This window comes from Ruditapes philippinarum, unplaced genomic scaffold, assembly GCF_026571515.1.
Source record: "Ruditapes philippinarum isolate M1 unplaced genomic scaffold, ASM2657151v2 ctg3806_1_1_1_1, whole genome shotgun sequence".
In the NCBI taxonomy this organism is placed as follows: domain Eukaryota; kingdom Metazoa; phylum Mollusca; class Bivalvia; order Venerida; family Veneridae; genus Ruditapes; species Ruditapes philippinarum.
In genome coordinates, this window is record NW_026865331.1 from 4,217 (window position 1) to 22,533 (window position 18,317).

Genomic DNA, 18,317 nt, shown 5'->3' on the forward strand with positions numbered 1-18,317 from the left:
CTTGCTCACTTTTTATCCTACACTTTTAACCATTTTTTACATTTTTTTTTTTTGTGTTTTTACTAAAAAAATGTATTGCTTAACAAGCAAATTTTAAAAAAAGAGCTGACAAAAAAAATTTTTGAAAAAAAAAAAATCAATATAGAAAATTTCTGTATCAATACAAAGCAGCACCAAAAGTTCAAACATTTTAATTCCAAAAAAGCACATGAAAATGTACCAATGAAAATGAAACGAAAAAAAAGGCATTAATTTTAAAAAGTTTTCATTAAATAATAGGGGGGGGGGGGGAAAAACGGGGGAAAATAGGCCTTAAAATTTTCATGCAAAAATCCTCAATTAGCTTTTTTGGGGTTTTTAAAAAAGAAAAATTTTTTAATTTTAACAAATTAAAAAAAAAAATGGGAAAAAGGCCAAAATGAAAGTTAATTTACAAACTTTTAGAAACTAAAAAAAGAAATTGGGTTTCACTTAAAATTAACTTTTGAAAAATTTGAATTTTTTTTTAAAAAAAAGATTAATTTTAACAATTTTAAAGAAAAATTACCCTTTTTCCCCCCCAGCTTTTTTTACAAAGAAACATAAAAGGTTTAGTAAGGAAAATTATTAGACAAAAAACCTAAGGGATTTAAAAAAAATATGTTAATTTTTTAAAAAAGCCCTTTTAACATTTCAATTTAAAACATTTCACTAAATACAGAAAAACTCTTTTTTTTAAAAAAAAAAATTAAATAAAAATTACATAATTAATAAAACTCTTGAAGCTTTATACATTCTAGACCCAATAACCAGTTTCGTTTGAGTCATGGACTTAGAGTGTTAGACTGTGAAGCAGTCAACCTGGGTTCGACTCCCGGATGGCGCAGGTCACTTTCATTGTTATTGATTATGAATCCTTTCTACAGTCATTCACACTGTACCTCTTCTCTGACATGTACATAAGAAAAAGGAGTTTCTTGCAAAAGTGATGGCATCTAATACTGGTAAAGCTTGACGTCCTGGTCAGCAAAACTGTGGTGAATTTAAAGTGGCTTGAACTTGCACTTTATACTGTTAAATTTACCTAATTTTAACTGCAAGTTTGTTTGTACCCCAGTATTAGCAGGAAAAACCTACATTTGCCTAGTTCGGACTTCCAGAGTATCTCTATTAAATGAAATGGTACATTTTTACCATTTTTAGAAGATAAGGTAAAAAAAACTCTTAACTTTCTTAATCTGCTGAATTTACCACAAAAAAAGTACCTACATGTATAACCTTAAAATTTATAAACAGCAGTGCTTTATTGACCCTTAAACATTTTTTTTTATTAAAACACAATGTTGAAATAATTAAACATGAAAGTTAAGAAATGTTTTAAGAAATAACCAGCTCACTGAATGGGAATTCTAGAATCTATAAAAATAGCTCAGGCAGTTCAAATAGCCATACATATTTACTATCAAAAGCAGATCTATATATAGTAACGCCAATCTTATTCTTAAACATCCTCAATAATATATGAAAAGGAAGTTGGAAACATAATAGCCACTTCAAATTCTGCACATTTAAGTATCTGAACATCAGTCACAAGGTTAAGTTAAAATGTTGAGAATTTCTAGGTTTCAATTAAAAAAAAAAGACAAAAAATCCTCAAAATTTCACATCTTTTAAGGTAAACCCTACAGTTTGATCCATGATTTATGTAATGCCTTATACATTTATGTATTCTTAATGCATTGTTGTAGAATTCTGCTCAGTTTGAGTTCAAATGTGCAGAAATATAATTAATTACAAAGTATTTGAATGATAAACTGCTGCAATCTAAGACAAGAGCAACCACTGTGGGAAGGCAATGCTCAACTTCTTTTACCTTTTCTAAAAGCATTTAAAAAAAAAACTATAAGTAGAAAATCAATCTTTAAAAAGAAAATTAAAGAAAAAATTTAAGTTTTTCCTTTTTAATTCTCATTGTTCTGTCTAGTCACACTTGTTGTTTTGTCTAAGTATGAAATTGAATCTTTCCCATAAATTAATGACAAAGATAAGAAAATATAAGCAAAATTCAATCATCTGACCTTGACAGTCAAGGTTATTTAAAGGTTAAGGCCATATCTAAATTATTCAACATGTCCGTTTGGACATGTGGACTGTGTTGTTTTGTCAAATCCCTACATAAATAAAATTTTGACAACTTCATTTCAACCTTTTAGAAGGTCTTGTCCAAAAGGTTGTTTTGTCCAAGTATGAAGATAATCCATTGACAAAGGTTACAGACAATTATCCGCGAAAATTCAGTAATTTGACCAAGACGGTAGAGATCAAGGTCAATTTTACTTTGATATTCATGAAGGTCCTGACCTAAAAGATGTTGTGCCTTATGGACAAAACAAGAGGATTTCATTAATTTTATCTTGACGGTCACGGTTAATTTATGGTCAAGGTCACATCTAAATTTTTCAAAATGTTTGTACGGTAGCAAGTCAAGTATAAATCAAATCCGCATATAAATGACAAACTTATAACAATTTAACCAAAATTCAATAATATGACCTTGACTGTAAGGGTCATTTAAAGCTCTAAGTCATGGTGAGTTTAATCTTTTAGGAGGTCCTGTCCAAAGTTACAGTCAATTATAGCCTAAATATTTTTAAAAATTCAATAATTTAACATTTAAGGTCAAGGTTATAAATGAGCCAATGTCAATGTGAGCTTGATTTACATAAAGTCTTATCCTAAAGAATGTTGTATCTTAATATAAAGTCAATTCATTCATTAATAACAAAGTTATAGCCACTTATAGCAAAGATTAGCAAAAATCAAGCAAAATTTAGACATTTGACCTTGAAGGTCAATGTCATTTATGAATAATGGCCAAGTTTAGTCTGGTCTACTTGAAGGTCTTGTCCCAAGAATTGTGGCCAAGTATGAAGACAATACACCTAAAAATTAAATTATGACTAATGTTAATAAAGTTTGTGGACGGCAACAGCAACACCAACATGACTGTAACAATACATCAAAGACCTATCAGTGTAAATAGGGAATAATGTGAAGCATATTAAAATATTAAATTGAGGGATAAAACTAATATATAGAGGATATTGAATGAGTGTAGGTTTAATACTAAATTTATTGAATGAGTAGAATAAAATCATACATTGACAGCATCTGGCAAGCATGGTATTGTTTTATTCAGTAAAATCAATTATTGAATCTACACGAATATAATATTCTATTTATCACATATCCAAAGTAAAACAGCAAACAGTTTAAAAAAACAAGAGGACCAAGATGGTCCTAGATCGCTCACCCGACCAATCAAACTCATCCAAGCAATTTCTTAGACAAGCATCCTGACCAAGTTTGATAACAATTGAGACAACAATGTGACCTCTAAGAGTGTTAAAAAGGTTTTTCGATATTTGGGCAGTGTGACCTAGTTTTTGACCCGAAGTGACCCATATTCAAATATGACCTAGAAATCACAAAACAAACTTACAGACCAATTTCCAGGATATTTGGATAACAACAGTAGCCACTAGAGAGTTAACAAGATTTTTCTATTTTTAGCTCCTGTGACCTAGTTTTTCATCCGAGATGACCCATTTTTGGTCTCATGTGAGCAATTACCTAGACAAGCATCCTGACAAAGTTTGATGATGATTGAGGCAAAATGTGACTAGTATACTAGAGTGTTAACGAACAAATGTGGACGGACAACCTTTGAAATAGCCTCCTTTTATGACAATAAACAAGTACACTAAGTTCTAAGTAAATATAGAAAATGGAAAACGTTAACTCGCGCCAACACCGAAGAGAGTGTCAGGACAATAGCCCCCACATTTTTTCTTCACAAAATTGAATTAAAATAAAAACCTCTCAATAAATACCTTGTTTCCAAATTAAAAATATTTGCTAGTAATAAACTAAGCTGGATCTATTTAATGTATCTATGTGAGAGAATAAATAATATCAATACACTTCAAATGTAAGAGAAAAAGTAATTTATATAGGGAGGAGTGTTTTAGTTGTGCTTTATGCAGGATTTTTTAGACTGTTACCTTAAAACAGAGTGTTACCATAACACTATACAGGCGTTCCATAACTTTCTACCATACCTTCTTGAGTTTCCCGGGACAAAGGATCGGTACCAAGTGTAACTTCCTGCCTCAGTTTACCAGACTTTCCCTCCTCATGATGATACACAGTTTTACATGCATTATTTTTGCTGAAAAACAAGTTCTGAGGATCAGTAAACTTTGCCCTTGTGAAAGCACCATTAGACGAGTTATCCGAAACACGAGCTTTTGTTAATAGCTGTACAGGAGAATTTCTCTGGAATTGTTCTGTTTGTTTTTGACTGGTGGGTTGCCATGCCAGTTTTACATATGTCTGTTCCGTATCTTCTCCTTGTCTTAATACTGACTCACTGGTACCTGATAATTTGCTGTGAACTACAGTTTTAGGGTCTGTATTGTCACAATTATCATCACTGTCATCGTCGTTTACCTTCGGACTGAATGGTGAAACTGCAGCCACAGGTCTAGGTGAACCAGTCTGTTTCATGGGAGTACTCTCCCCTGTTGGTATTTCCTTTCTTTTGAGAGAACTTGATTTTTCTGAAGAAGAACTGTTAAAATTTACACTTCCTTCAAATTGTGAATTCTTGTCTTCCATTCCATGTTCACAACTTTCATCAAATTTTGAGCTATTCTCAAATTTTTTCACCGAATTAAATACACTATCAATGTTTTTCTCATCAGGAAAAACTTCCTGTGCCTCTTCTATTTCTTCTTTCATTTTTAGCCCCTGAAATCATACAAATATCCCCCATTAATATCAGAACAATACATCAATAACACAAGTCTAAGAAGAAGTCTTCCTAGACCCTATACTTTTGGCTGCTTAATTAGAGACTTTTCTATTGAAACCACACAGAAAACAATGGATAATTCAAATATCAAAACAAATTTGTGTCACAATAAAGCATTTTATGTGTCCATATAGATTTTGTTGTTACCAACCATAAATAAATCAAAAAGGATCCTGTGATATGTACGCTAAAACCACACTTTGTTCACAATGAAAATATTAATTTTCTCATAAACAAATCAGGCTACTGTAATATATAAAACAAACTAGAAATGTGTCCATAGGACACGGGTGCCCCCACCGCGCCACTGTTCTGTCAATCTTTTTACTAAGTCAAGGGAAATAACTCTACAAATACTGGATAAATCCACAAGCGAAACCCCAGGTGCAAATCTAAATATGCTGAGCAATCTGCCCGTAAGGTTTAATGAATATGTCAAATCCTTTTTGAGTAACTTGCGACACAAGTTGAAAATTGCAAAAATTTTCTAAGTGAAGGGCAATAGCTCTAAAAATACTAAATAAATCCAGACGAAAAATACCTGGTGCACAACTGCACATGCTGATCAACATTTCCTATAAAGTTTCATGACTCTAGGTCAAATACTTTTTTGAGTTACGTGCGACACATGTTTGAAAATTGCAAAATTTTACTAAGTAAAGGGCAATAACTCTAAAAATACAAAAACATCGAGACGAAAATACCCAGGTGCACAACTACACATGCTGATCAACATTCCTGTAAAGTTTCATGACTCTAAGTCAAATACTTTTTTGAGTTACGTGCCACACAAGTTGAAAATTGCAAAAAATTTACTAAGTCAAGGGCAATAACTCTGAAAATACTAATAATATCCACACAAAAATATCCAGGTGCACAACTACACATGCTGATCAACATTCCTGTAAAGTTTCATGACTCTAGGTCAAATACTTTTTGAGTTACATGCGACACAAGTTGAAAATTGCAAAATTTTACTAAGTCAAGGGTAATAACTCTGAAAATACTAAAAATATCCACACAAAAATACCCAGGTGCACAACTACATATGCTGATCAACATTCCGGTTAAGTTTCATGACTCTAGGTCAAATACTTTTTGAGTAACATGCGACACAAGTTGAAAATTGCAAAATTTTACTAAGTCAAGGGCAATAACTCTGAAAATACTAAAAATATCCAGAAGAAAATACCCAGGTGCACAACTTCACATGCTGATCAACATTCCTGTAAAGTTTCATGACTCTAGGTCAAATACTTTTTGAGTTACGTGCGACACAAAAGTGAACGGACGGACGGACGGACGGACGGACAGACAGACGGACAGACAGACGGACGGACGGACGGACAAGGGTAAATCTAAATGCCCGCCACTAACGTGGGGGCACAAAAATGTTATTTTCAAAATTGACAGCTTTTAAAATAGTATAATAAAGAAAAAGTATCACAATAAAATGATAATAATGATGCATTACTAAATTAGACACATGTATCAAGATATTAATAAGTAAGCTTAATACCCCGGGTGTTGACTTTTTTTGTGTTGCAGGATATTTCTCTGAGATGGTTGAATGTAATTTGTTCACAGTAGATGGTGCTGCATCAACATTACACGAGCTACTTGCACCAGAGGAGCCTGGTTGGTCTTGCATTTCTCCATGGGTCTCAGACCCAGTCTCTATCTCTACTTTCTTCATCTTCTGCTTCTCCTCTGAGTTGCTGAAACAGTGAACAGAATTTATTTGTAACTCAAAGTAATAAACTGAAAATGTTTATCAACAACTAAGTTGTATCATATGTTATTACAAATATACCAAATTCCTTAACTAATCCAAAGACAGCTCAAATGACTGAAATAAGTGAAATAGTTATAACTAGAAAGTTGTCCATAGGACACAGGTGCCCCAAATTTCCAGTTTTTTCAATCTTATGACTCTAGGTCAAATATTTATTGCAAGTTCAAAAATAAAAAAGTTGAAAATTGCAAATTTTTACTAAGTCAACGGCAATAACTCTAACAAAACAGAATAAATCAACAAGAGCAACCCCAGGTGCACAACTTCACATGCTAAGCAACATTCCTGAAAAGTTTCATGACTCTAGGTCAAATACTTTTTGAGCTACGAATGACACAAGTTGAAAATTGCAAATTTATAGTAAGTCAAGGTTCACAACTCTACAAATACTGAATAAATCCACACAAAAATACCCAGGCACACAACTACACATGCTGATAAACATTCCTGTAAAGTTTCATGACTTAAGGTCAATTACTTTTTGCGCTACATGCGACACAAGTTGAAAATTGCAAATTTTTACTAATTCAAAGACAATTACTCTACAAATACAAAAAACATCTGCACAAAAACCCAGATGCACAACTATATATGCTGAGCAACCTTCCTGTAAAGTTTCATGACTCTACGTCAAATACTTTATAAGCTATGTGTGACACAAAATGAGGACGGATGGATGGACGGACTAGGGTAAATCTAAATGCCCCCCTATAGGGAGGTACAATAAACTGGATCCCAATACAAATTACCAACACATCAACTTTCATGGTAGTGTGATATTCTTACCATAAGTTAATTAAATGGATACTTATTTTCATAAATGATTATTCTATCATACTGACCTTGACCCACAGGTCACCTAATAAGTAACTGTGACACACATACAAGACATCTGACAGCAATCACAAGTTAACTAGTTATTAACTTATCATAAGCTTCTAGTGTCTAAATACAGAACTCAGTTCTTGTATAAAAGTAAACATATTATATATAAATCCAGCTGGTCAAGCCTCTTAATCAAAACAATAAAAGTACCTGTTGTGTTGATTATCTGTGTTCATGGTCTTGGTGTCAGTGTATGGTAACTGTGAAACCTTAGAGAAACTCTCCCCATCTTCTCCTTCACTATTCTCTTGTTCTATGCCCTGTTCTTGTACCACATTATGATCTCCTATCTGAACTGTTCCAGGTTGATAAATGTACGTCTTGTGCTGAAATGAAAATCACCTCATTTATACTTAAATGAACAATTTTTCTGTTTGATCCATATCCAAACTTTACCTTGAAAAAAAAAATTGAAACAAACACTCTCGGCAAGTTACATCAAGGCAAATGCTTTGAGCAAGTTTCATACTGCACTTACTTAAAATATGTGTTAACATGGGTTTCTGGTGACATGACCTAGTGATTTTTATATTTGACCTATAAATCACCAAACTAAAGGGCTGTACTACAATAAATAATTATGTTGATAGTTTTTAGTATCAGAGATATCACCAAACGACAAAAGAATTATATATGGATGTTGTTGGCAATTTTAGATACCTAATCCAATATTGCAAACATTTATAAAGCAGATAATAAAATGTTCTTGAACAAAATATCATTATTATTCATCATATTAATATTCATACGAAATCACTTAGAACTCTCATCAGCAATTTTTTCAAGCACTATTCTATAAAAACATCCAAATGATACATTTCTGTGGGTTTTTTTATGGTTTTTATAAAATATTTGAATTATTATTTGAATTACTTTTGAAATTATGCCCATTGTAGAACCATTCACTTTAACACTTGACTTTAACTGACTCAATGAATTCCGTTTCAACCAAAGACGTTCCATGTACATATTTGTCAAAATGCGAACAGTAAACTACAGACATTTCACTGAAACTAATTGTTCATCTTCAAGCAAAGTGTGATCAAGTGAGATAAATAACTTTGACTGAAACTAATTGTTCATCATAGAGTTAGAGCAGAGTGTGATCAAGTGAGATAAATAACTTTGACTGAAACTAATTGTTCATCATAGAGTTAGAGCAGAGTGTGATCAAGTGAGATAAATAACTTTGACTGAAACTAATTGTTCATCATAGAGTTAGAGCAGAGTGTGATCAAGTGAGATAAATAACTTTGACTGAAACTAATTGTTCATCATAGAGTTAGAGCAGAGTGTGATCAAGTGAGATAAATAACTTTGACTGAAACTAATTGTTCATCATAGAGTTAGAGCAGAGTGTGATCAAGTCAGATAAATAACTAATGTATGCAGCCGAGAGTATAAATATGCCACAATTTGATTTCTAGAAATGCATGGCTCAAATAAACTTAAACTTACGATATGTACAACTTGTTTTCCTTTTCCCTTACTCTTCTTCTTGTTTTTTGGAGATTCATCATCAGAACCAGAATCAGACTGGGTCTCTTTAACTGTACTTTTTGCTGTCTGATAAACATGTTCCTGTCTGGAAGACATGGACTGGTTCCTACTTGATTCAAGACTGGAACCAGCATCTTGCTCAAGAAGACTTTGGTTTGGTATGTTTCCTCCACCTAAAAACATTAAGATCAGTTAAACTATCAATTAAAATCCCTTTTATCAAATCTGGAATTCAACCAATTACAGTAACATCAATTAAACTCTTATCAATACAGCATTTTACTGTAAAACCCCATTTGAATTCTTTCTTTTTTTCCCTTTTAAATTTTTTAAAACAAAAGTCTTATCAAACTTTTTTCTAAAAATTTACTTTCATTTTCTTGGGTTTGTAGCTTCTAGAAATTTTTGAAAGGGAGTTTTTCTAAAAAAGGGACATTTTTTTAAATGACCCTAGGGGGGGGCAAACTTGTGTATAGGAAACCCCAAAATTTTGGGGCACATGCCAAAACTTAAAAAACAAAAAAAATAAAAATTTTTTGGGAAATCTTTAATTCAAAAGAAGATTAAATTTTAAAATATGGGGGCTTGAATTTTTTAAAACCCTTTCAAATTTTAAAATGTGGGTGGGTGAAAAGGAACTTGTAATATGACAATTGAAGATTGAAGTTAATCCATCAAGAAATAACAAAGTAATAGTACTACAAACGTTAACCAGAAATCTCAATGTTGCCAGGGTGAGAAAGAGAGCTACCCTTATACTTGTAAAGTCTGGCTAAAAATAATACAGGAATATAGTATAAACTAGAACTGTGTCCAAAGGACACGGATGCCCCCACTGACAACATATATATGGTATATAGTGAAAAAAATCAACAAAGGGCCATAATTCTGTTAAATTTGGTCGCAGCAAAAATTCCTTCCTTTACTTCCATCTACACATTAAGCAAAATCTGCCATCGGGTTTAAGAGGAGTTGCATTCACAAAATTTCTATATGGTATACAATGAAAAAATCAACAAAGGGCCATAATTCTCTTAAATTTGGTCGCAGCAAAAATTCCTTCCTCTAGTACCATCTAAACATTAAAGTTGTTCATCCCTGGAAGTTTAAGCAAAATCTGCCATCCGGTTTAATTAAGAGCAGTTGCGTTCACAAAATTTCTACATAGTATATAGTGAAAAAATCAACAAAGGGCCATAATTCTGTTAAATTTGGTTGCAGCGAAAAGTCCTTCCTTTACTACCATCTACACATTAAGGTTGTTCATCCCTGAAAGTTTAAGCAAAATCTGCCAACCTGTTTAAAAGGAGTTGCGTTCACAAGATTTCGGGACATACGGACGGATGTTCCAACATTTTGGCTTTAGGGGCTATTTTCTTTGTTATTGTCTTTGTTTTCTTAAGGGCTACTAGCCCCTTAACCCTTTGATCACAAAATGAACCTTTAGTTCTCTTTTGTTCTCTTTACTGTTATATAGTCCCTAAACCCAAAATGTTTGCTCGGACGGACAGACGTACGGACTGACAAGTGCAACGCTATATGCACCCCACTTTGTGGGGGCATAAAAAATTTAATTTACATTTGAGTGGAACTTTTTTAGAAAAGAATTACCTGGAAAATTACTACTGTTTCCGTCCATATAATTACTACGCAGACTCGGTCTTGTTGGATTCTGACTGGACATATCATGCCCTGACACACCAGTCTGTAATGGTTGTGAATAAATACTCGAGTTGGCAGGAATAGAAGTTCTATCACTGTGCAATGACAGATCATGAAAATTTGGAAGTAAAATGCCAGGGTTAGACTGTGTCTGTGAATTATATGGGACTTCTTGTGATCTGCTGCCTGGGTTTGATGCTGCTCTGTTTTGAGAAGCAACTTCTGATTGATTAACCTGCAGTTGTTGTTTACGAAATTCTTCCAAGTATTGTATCACAAACATCTGTTTTTTATCTTCTGGTTCATTCTTAATTTTATCAATCAACACAGAAGGCACTGAGACAGGAAAATCACCAGTTTCTGTACGAAGTACAAATTCTGCTGATGGTCCCATATCTGCACTGGTCTGAGAAGTGCTTCGCTTCACATGATGATAATTTTGGTTATATGATGCAGAGCTGGGACCAGGCGGGAAATGCCCATAACCTTGACCTTGGGAGGCATTCATCACAGGTGGGCTATAGATTGGCGTGCCTGGGCCACCATAGACTTGTTCTATTATTCGAACTTGTTGGGGAGAATAATTATTTGAGTTCCAGTTATATTGTTTTTGTTGAGCAAGCAGGTCCTGGAAGTATGCCGCTACAGCTGGAGATTGTGGATGAATTGGTTTTAGGCTGTTTGAACTTGAAGAGTGCGGTATAGATGAAGCATGACTGGATATTTCACTTTCAGAACTGGAGTGGGGTAAAAAGTCGGGCAGGATACCAGCATGAATTAATCTCCTAGTTTCCTTGTCGAGCCAATCTAATAATTGTTGTGTCATAGCTTTTTGAGTCTCTTCTACTCTTCGTTGCTTCTCTTTCAATACTGCTTGTTCCCTCTTATGTTCTTCCAACCATTTTTTCTGTTTTATTTTATGCTCTTCATTTGCTTTAATCCGGACATATATCTTATCACCAATCAATCTTGCCACACCATTTTTATAAAATCTATCATTGTTGTAGTAGTTAATACCTTTTAATGTATTTAGCCCCATTGGGACCCTGAAAGATGTATTACGTTTTTCTGTATATACTGGCACTACACACCATTGCTTAAGTGGATTTGTAATCGCCTCCATTAGGCAACTTTCACTAGAAAACTCGCACCATTTATCGTCTATAAAGTTTTTAGTCATGAATATAAAAACATAAGTGCTTCTTTGAACCACCTTTTCTAGATGACCTATCATTGATGCAGATATTGCCTGCATTTCAGAATCATCATACAACAATGTTTTTATCGGACCATTGCTCAAAGGTATCTCCTCTCTCAAGTGTTTTTGAAACTTTTGCGCCTCCTTGCGATCTTCCTCGCAATACAGAATCAGTACATCAATATATTCCAGTCGAATATCAGGTGGCATGGAATTTTCATATTGTTTTAACTCTTCCTCCCAATCAGCAGACGGCATACTACTACAGCTTAAACTATCCATAGAACTCATTGAACTATAACTGCTGTCCCGTCCTTTTGAAAGGTTTAAACTATCCACCCTTTTATATATTTCTGATTCAATTTGATCCAATTCATTTCTTGATCGACTACCTGAAGAAGACTTTGCTGGCAATTTTTCTGTAATCAAAGACAGAAAAACAATATATAAATGAAATTAAGTTTATCACATAAACCACAGCGCAGGAGTGTAATAAAGCCATTTAATAAAAACTATATTACACTAGTGTAATAACACTTTGATGTGACGTCATTTGCGCTACATAGAAACATGGGGTAAAAGCGCGCTAATGTAAGCGTTACATTATGGGTGCGTCATTGAAAAATTACTCATTTTAACAATTTACTGTTCTTATTTTACATATGTGATGAATAGAATATTATATTTGTGTAGATTCAATACTAAATTTATTGAACTTGTTGAATTAAACAATATAATGCTCGCCAGAGGCTCACATAATATGTTTTTATTCAACTTGTTCAATAAATTTAGTATTAAACTACACTCATTCAATATCCTCTATATATAAACCTAGTGAATCTCATATATGACATCTGATAGATAATAATGATGAAATCACATATTTGTGAAATCCAGTAGCTCCAAGAACAATACAAAGGTGTAACAGTTAAACAGTTTATACTTTAAATGAGTATAATATCATTCAAACTTGGTTTATAAGTAGTTACCAGCAGCAAATTTCTTAGTAAAAATTCCTTCCATATACATTTCCAACTAATGAGTAGGACAAAAGCCCATCAATAAATACAAATCACATTCAGTTTAAATCTTAATGTCTGAGGGGATTATGTTGTGTTCATACTGTAAACTACATCCCCCTTACCCCAATCTTTCCCCTTTAGACGAAACTGTCCTATTAAAAAAATGTGATGTTGTAAGGTTTCAGCCCATGATAACAATAGATTGAAAATATCAGTTCATGTTATGTGTTTAAATATGCTTGTGTTATTAAACCCCCGTGTATCCTTGTGGTCTTTGTTACATTCTTATGAGTAGAACTTGCCAGAAAACGGAATAAGATTTTAAACATCTTTTGATGTGCTGGCTTAATTGCTCATTTCAGACATTTTTCTGTTTGCAAATTTGCAGAATCATGATGGTTGCCATTCTGGTTAAACACAACGCACACTGCATAGCAAATAGACACCAGTCTCTTCAGCTTTAGGTGCCAAAATATCAGAAAAGTAATTGGAGTGAAGGTTAAAAAGATAAAATTAGCAAAGCCCTTTACAACAGGGTAAATAAATTAAAGGACAACTCTTTAAATATAATGGTATTTCCTAAAAGCAACTATGATGCTTGTTTAACATTGTTCATAAAACAAAACTAACACCATAAACAAATAAATAGCTTGACTGCTATGCTTAACAGCGAGTGAACACAATATCCTGTAAAGTTGTGATGTGATCACTTCTCACCAAATTTTAGAATTTCTCGCTAGATATCCATGAGGAAAAAGTCAATTTCAAGTCTAAAGTAGTCTCTGGGCTATATGTCAAATATCTAAGATCCAGGCCATGTAGTTTGTCAGCTAAAGCAAAAAGAAACACATAAAATTACCAATATCGTGCTGGGCGGCTTCTTTTGCATCTGCTTTCAATTCCCTTGTTGATCTTCTACGTGCATCTATAAAAACATTTAGCAAAGATTGTAAAATATGCATATCAAATAAAAGTATATAAGAATATTATTTTTTAAATAACATGATTTTGTTTTAAAAAGATTTATTATTCATATAAGCTGTCCCATTTCATTACAGTACTTGTGGTTTGAACTTTATGAATAACCTATCATTATTGATTTAAACTGATAATATTTTTTAAGCACTGTAAGTTTTTAATACTGACAATATTTTTTACACTATTTTGGGAACATGACTAATGCCTTTTAGTTTGGGATAGAAATTACTTTGTTTTAAAAACAAGAGACAAAGCAACAAACCTTGGGGTCCGGCCATGGCATCTGCTGAAACATCATTTCTGCTACTGAGACTTATTATGTGATTTTGTTCTACATATCTGTCTAGTGGAGCCACTGGATCAGAATCCACTGATAGCTGAGTGTTTACTGGGTCTCTTAAAGCCATTTTTGTTTTTTCTTTTCTGTACCTAAAAACAAGATTTACAATTATCATACCACTAGTCAAAACAATACCACTAGTCAAAACATACTTTTTTGTTTCTTAACTGAAGCATAAAGCAGGGTTTACATTTTTATCAGAGGCAACAGATGCTCCAAAGAAAACAAATGATATTACCAAGGGTCAAGGGTGATACTTTAATATACAGGATGAAAATACAACCAATTTTAACAGCATTTTGGATCGCCAATCAGTTAATAATAATAACCCTGAAAGTCAATATACATGTACAAATTTCAACGATAACTATTAAAGTTTACTAAAATTTGAATTGATGATTGCTAATTTGGTTTAATTCATTTATGACATGATGATAAATCGGACCAAAAAACCAGGTCTATGACTAAATACCAAATATGAATTCATATTCGCCAATATGAAGAGATATCGAATATGAATATTATTTTCATAAAATTTTGCCGTAGAGTCAAAGTATACACTATAATTAAAATATACCATGGTGAATATTTGCTACTTGAAAAGTGAAAAAATAAAGTATTATTTGATAAGTGTTGTTTGTAAATAGCTTCAATGAAATGGAAAAGATAAACAAACAGCCTTGTCTGATTAAATTGATATCAAAAGACAGTAGCATGTTATTCTCTATAAGTAATTTTCACTAAGCAAATATAAACCATAACATAATAGTGTCAATTTTTCACTTTTATAAATAATAATGTTTATATTCATCATTCTTGTTCATATTTGGGTATCATTGACATTCTGTTCACAATAATTTACAACCAAATAATTTCAGGAATTCATTATCTTTCATTCAAAGACATATGATACAAGTAAAACTAAATGATACATAATACAGTCTCTGTTGACAAAAAAAATACCTAAACAGCTGATCCTTTAGAAAATAATGTTCATATTCATTACTCCCATTAATATTCGTGAATAAGAATTCATATTCGGTATTCAGACAAAACGATAAACGGGTACTCATCACAAACTTTGGAAGGAACAAAGGAACATGATAAAGGAAAAATAATTCATCTTACATTATACTTACCTGTTAGTCTAAAAGTAAAACTATCAGACACTCAACAGATTAAACTAAAAGTATGGAAAAATCTTCGTTCTATAAAAAGCAACATTCTTATATATTTAGAAAGTCTATGAATCATTTGTATCTAGTTACTGATAGGTAAATATAGGTTATTCCCAGAACCCAAGACCAAGTCCCATAAAATCACTACTTTCGCTTTTAAAATTAACTTTTTTCTACTCTCTACTTTAATAATTTTGACATATAAGTCTACCAAATACTTATTAAGCAATACATACTGCCAAATCAAATGAATTATGGTACAATCATTCAGCAATCATTTGATGAACTGTATGAACATAAACTTCGCAATTCTTCCTTTCATTATCCTTTCCTGTTAGTAAGTGGGAATTTCCACAGGACGTTACGTAGCACATTACTCGGTGCAACTCGTCAATTATCATAAATCGCAACTTTTCGGCTTTTTCCGATAAACAAAGGTTTATAATAATAGCCGAGGGGTTCCAGCTGGAATATAAATTCGGAGCGGCTGAAATGCACACCGTTTCTGCTCATAACAGCCCTCATAACAGCGCAGTGCGGTTTTGTAAAGTAGTCCGGTTGGCATAACTCCGCCTCATTTCGGTTTACTATTTAGTGTCTACGAAGAAACGACTTGCAATTTAGAGTTTTATCCTTCACTCTTTGGGTTCTGTTTTGGGACATTAGATATATCGATACTGCAAATTTGGAGGTTTTAAACAGTTATAAAGATATTAAGGTAAGTGAATCCGTTATTATTTATGCTATTTTTGTTGGTTATCTTTTATAATATTTTGAATAGCGTTTGAATCTTATCATTTTATCCGGCATGTCTTAATACCGCGGATATGACTAAATTAAATACCGGATATGACTTATATTTTACATAGTAGATTCTAATTATTTTTTTATTATTTTTTCTTGATACGATTTTTTATAATAATAAAATAAATTCACATGCAAAAGTTCGTTAAATTTGGTCCATAAATAAAAAAGTTTTAAGTTATATACGAATTACGTTCTATAAAAGTCATATCCGTGGCGGACAGGAGATACCGAATATGACTTGTATTTTATAAATTGATTTTTTTTTTTATGATTTTTTAATCTTACTGCTTTTATAAAAAAACCAAAAACATTTAACATGGCAGGAGTCTAGATCAGGTCATGGCAGATATGAATTTTTAGGCTACAATGTTTCCTGGACTTTCCTGTACTGGTCGGAGACCATCAACCGGACACTTTTGGAACATTTTTTCCGTACAGATTTCATAATTTTTAACCTAGAGACCAAAACATTTGACACAATTCAGCTAGGTTCTTCTCCTAACTAACAAACTAGTTTGTTTATTTCTGATTTTATTGACACTTATATCTAAGGCTCGACAAGGAGGGTATCAAAATTACCTAAATTGTCTACACTACAGTACCATGTGTCCGGACAGATATGTACATGACGTGATTCAATTCAGATAAAAGCTTGGGTGTTTTGATTTTTTATTTTTAACATGATATACAATATGTCAGCAACAAATGGTGAAGTTTTGGATATTCTATTATTCACTCTGCAAATGATTAAAGATGATATATGAGGTCAGTGCATTGCTTTCTTGACCCCAAATTTCAACGTCAACATTCTTGAAATAGACATTAAAATATCACCATTAAAAAGAGGTTGAAAATAAATTTATTTTACTTAAATTATAAAAAACATGCACTTATTGTTGATAAAAAGTGACTGACAACCACTGAACAAAGAAAATACTAAAATTAAGCATTTTCGGGGCCGTCCGGGTTTGGTGGTTGTCCGGTTTTGGTGGTCCCCAACCAGTAAGGATGGTCTTCATAGAAAAAAATTGTTAACTTTTTTCAATTGATTCCATTAATTGCAAAATAAATAAATCACTGGTAAAGTCCAGGCTGCAATGTAAATATTAAAACAAGTGGTAAAACAAAAGCTAATTTTACTAGAGTGGGTGGACCAACGCCGGCGTAAAAATACTATAGGTTTTGATATGGCAAATTTAAATCAACGTCAACAAACCTCAGTGTTATATGTCCATTTTCAAGACCGATGTTATTGTTTTTAGATAGCCATTGTGTAAAATTCGCTAATCACATCTAATGATGTGCATGATAAACAAAGAGTGGTTTGCTGAAATTTTACTATAGTTCGGCGTACACAATGCTACATGATGCAGGATTGTTTTTCGAATAAAATCTCTTTTTTAATCTTATGAAGAAAACATATTGAATAAATTGTATTTAGGTAACAAACAAATTAGGTCCGTACATTTACAAGTAGACTCTACCCAACTTTTAGTTTAAATTTACAGCCCCAGAACTCTAGTGTTAAAATATTTTAATAATTTATATGATACGGTTGTTCGTCTGCTATTTGCATTGTCACGTGACTTTACCAGCAGTGAACCACACCAGGATAAGCTACAGTCTCACTAACATCTCGGCAGAGCCCTAGGGTACGATCGGAAACAACCTGAGTACATCCGTTACTCTGTCGGAAACGTCCGGGATGATCCGGGAACACCCGGCATTCGACCCGGATGAAATAAAATATCACCGGGATGATCCGGGAAGGTATAGGCTTTGCTGTCTTCATCCTTAGCTCTGCCGGGAACAACCGGGGTTATACCGGGGAAGCACCATAGCTCTGCCGGCACAAACCGGGGATCATCTGGGGTATGATAAGTCCGTAGAGCCCCGGTATATGCCGGCAGAGCCCGGTCGATCCAGGCAAGCCCTGGAGGATAAAGGTAGAGCTACAGCTGATGCCGGTAGAGCCCCGGCAAAGCCCGGATCATTTCAAAGAATAACGACAATTTGCGATGATTGCACTTGTTTGTATAAAACCTTCCCATTTCCCTTCTATCCAGTATGGCATAAGATTTTTCAGAAAATCGTCAT

General features: G+C 33.2%; 1 protein-coding gene across 2 annotated transcripts; it reads right to left on the reverse strand.

The window, feature by feature from the left end:
* Positions 1–4,000: 4,000 nt before the first annotated feature.
* Positions 4,001–15,803, reverse strand: LOC132728666 (uncharacterized). 2 transcript variants are annotated; one of them, XM_060714345.1, is made up of 9 exons: positions 15,650–15,803; positions 14,158–14,324; positions 13,777–13,842; positions 11,238–12,314; positions 10,647–11,183; positions 8,994–9,208; positions 7,686–7,861; positions 6,375–6,573; positions 4,001–4,791 (listed from the first exon to the last, which is right to left on the reverse strand). In XM_060714345.1, the coding sequence occupies exons 2-9, from the start codon at positions 14,300–14,302 to the stop codon at positions 4,069–4,071; spliced, it is 3,138 nt and encodes a 1,045-aa protein (XP_060570328.1). In that variant the 5' UTR covers positions 14,303–14,324; positions 15,650–15,803; the 3' UTR covers positions 4,001–4,068. The 2 variants fall into 2 exon arrangements, with proteins under 2 accessions (XP_060570328.1, XP_060570327.1); XM_060714344.1 differs by having other exon boundaries at positions 10,647–12,314.
* Between the last annotated feature and the right edge of the window lie 2,514 nt (positions 15,804–18,317).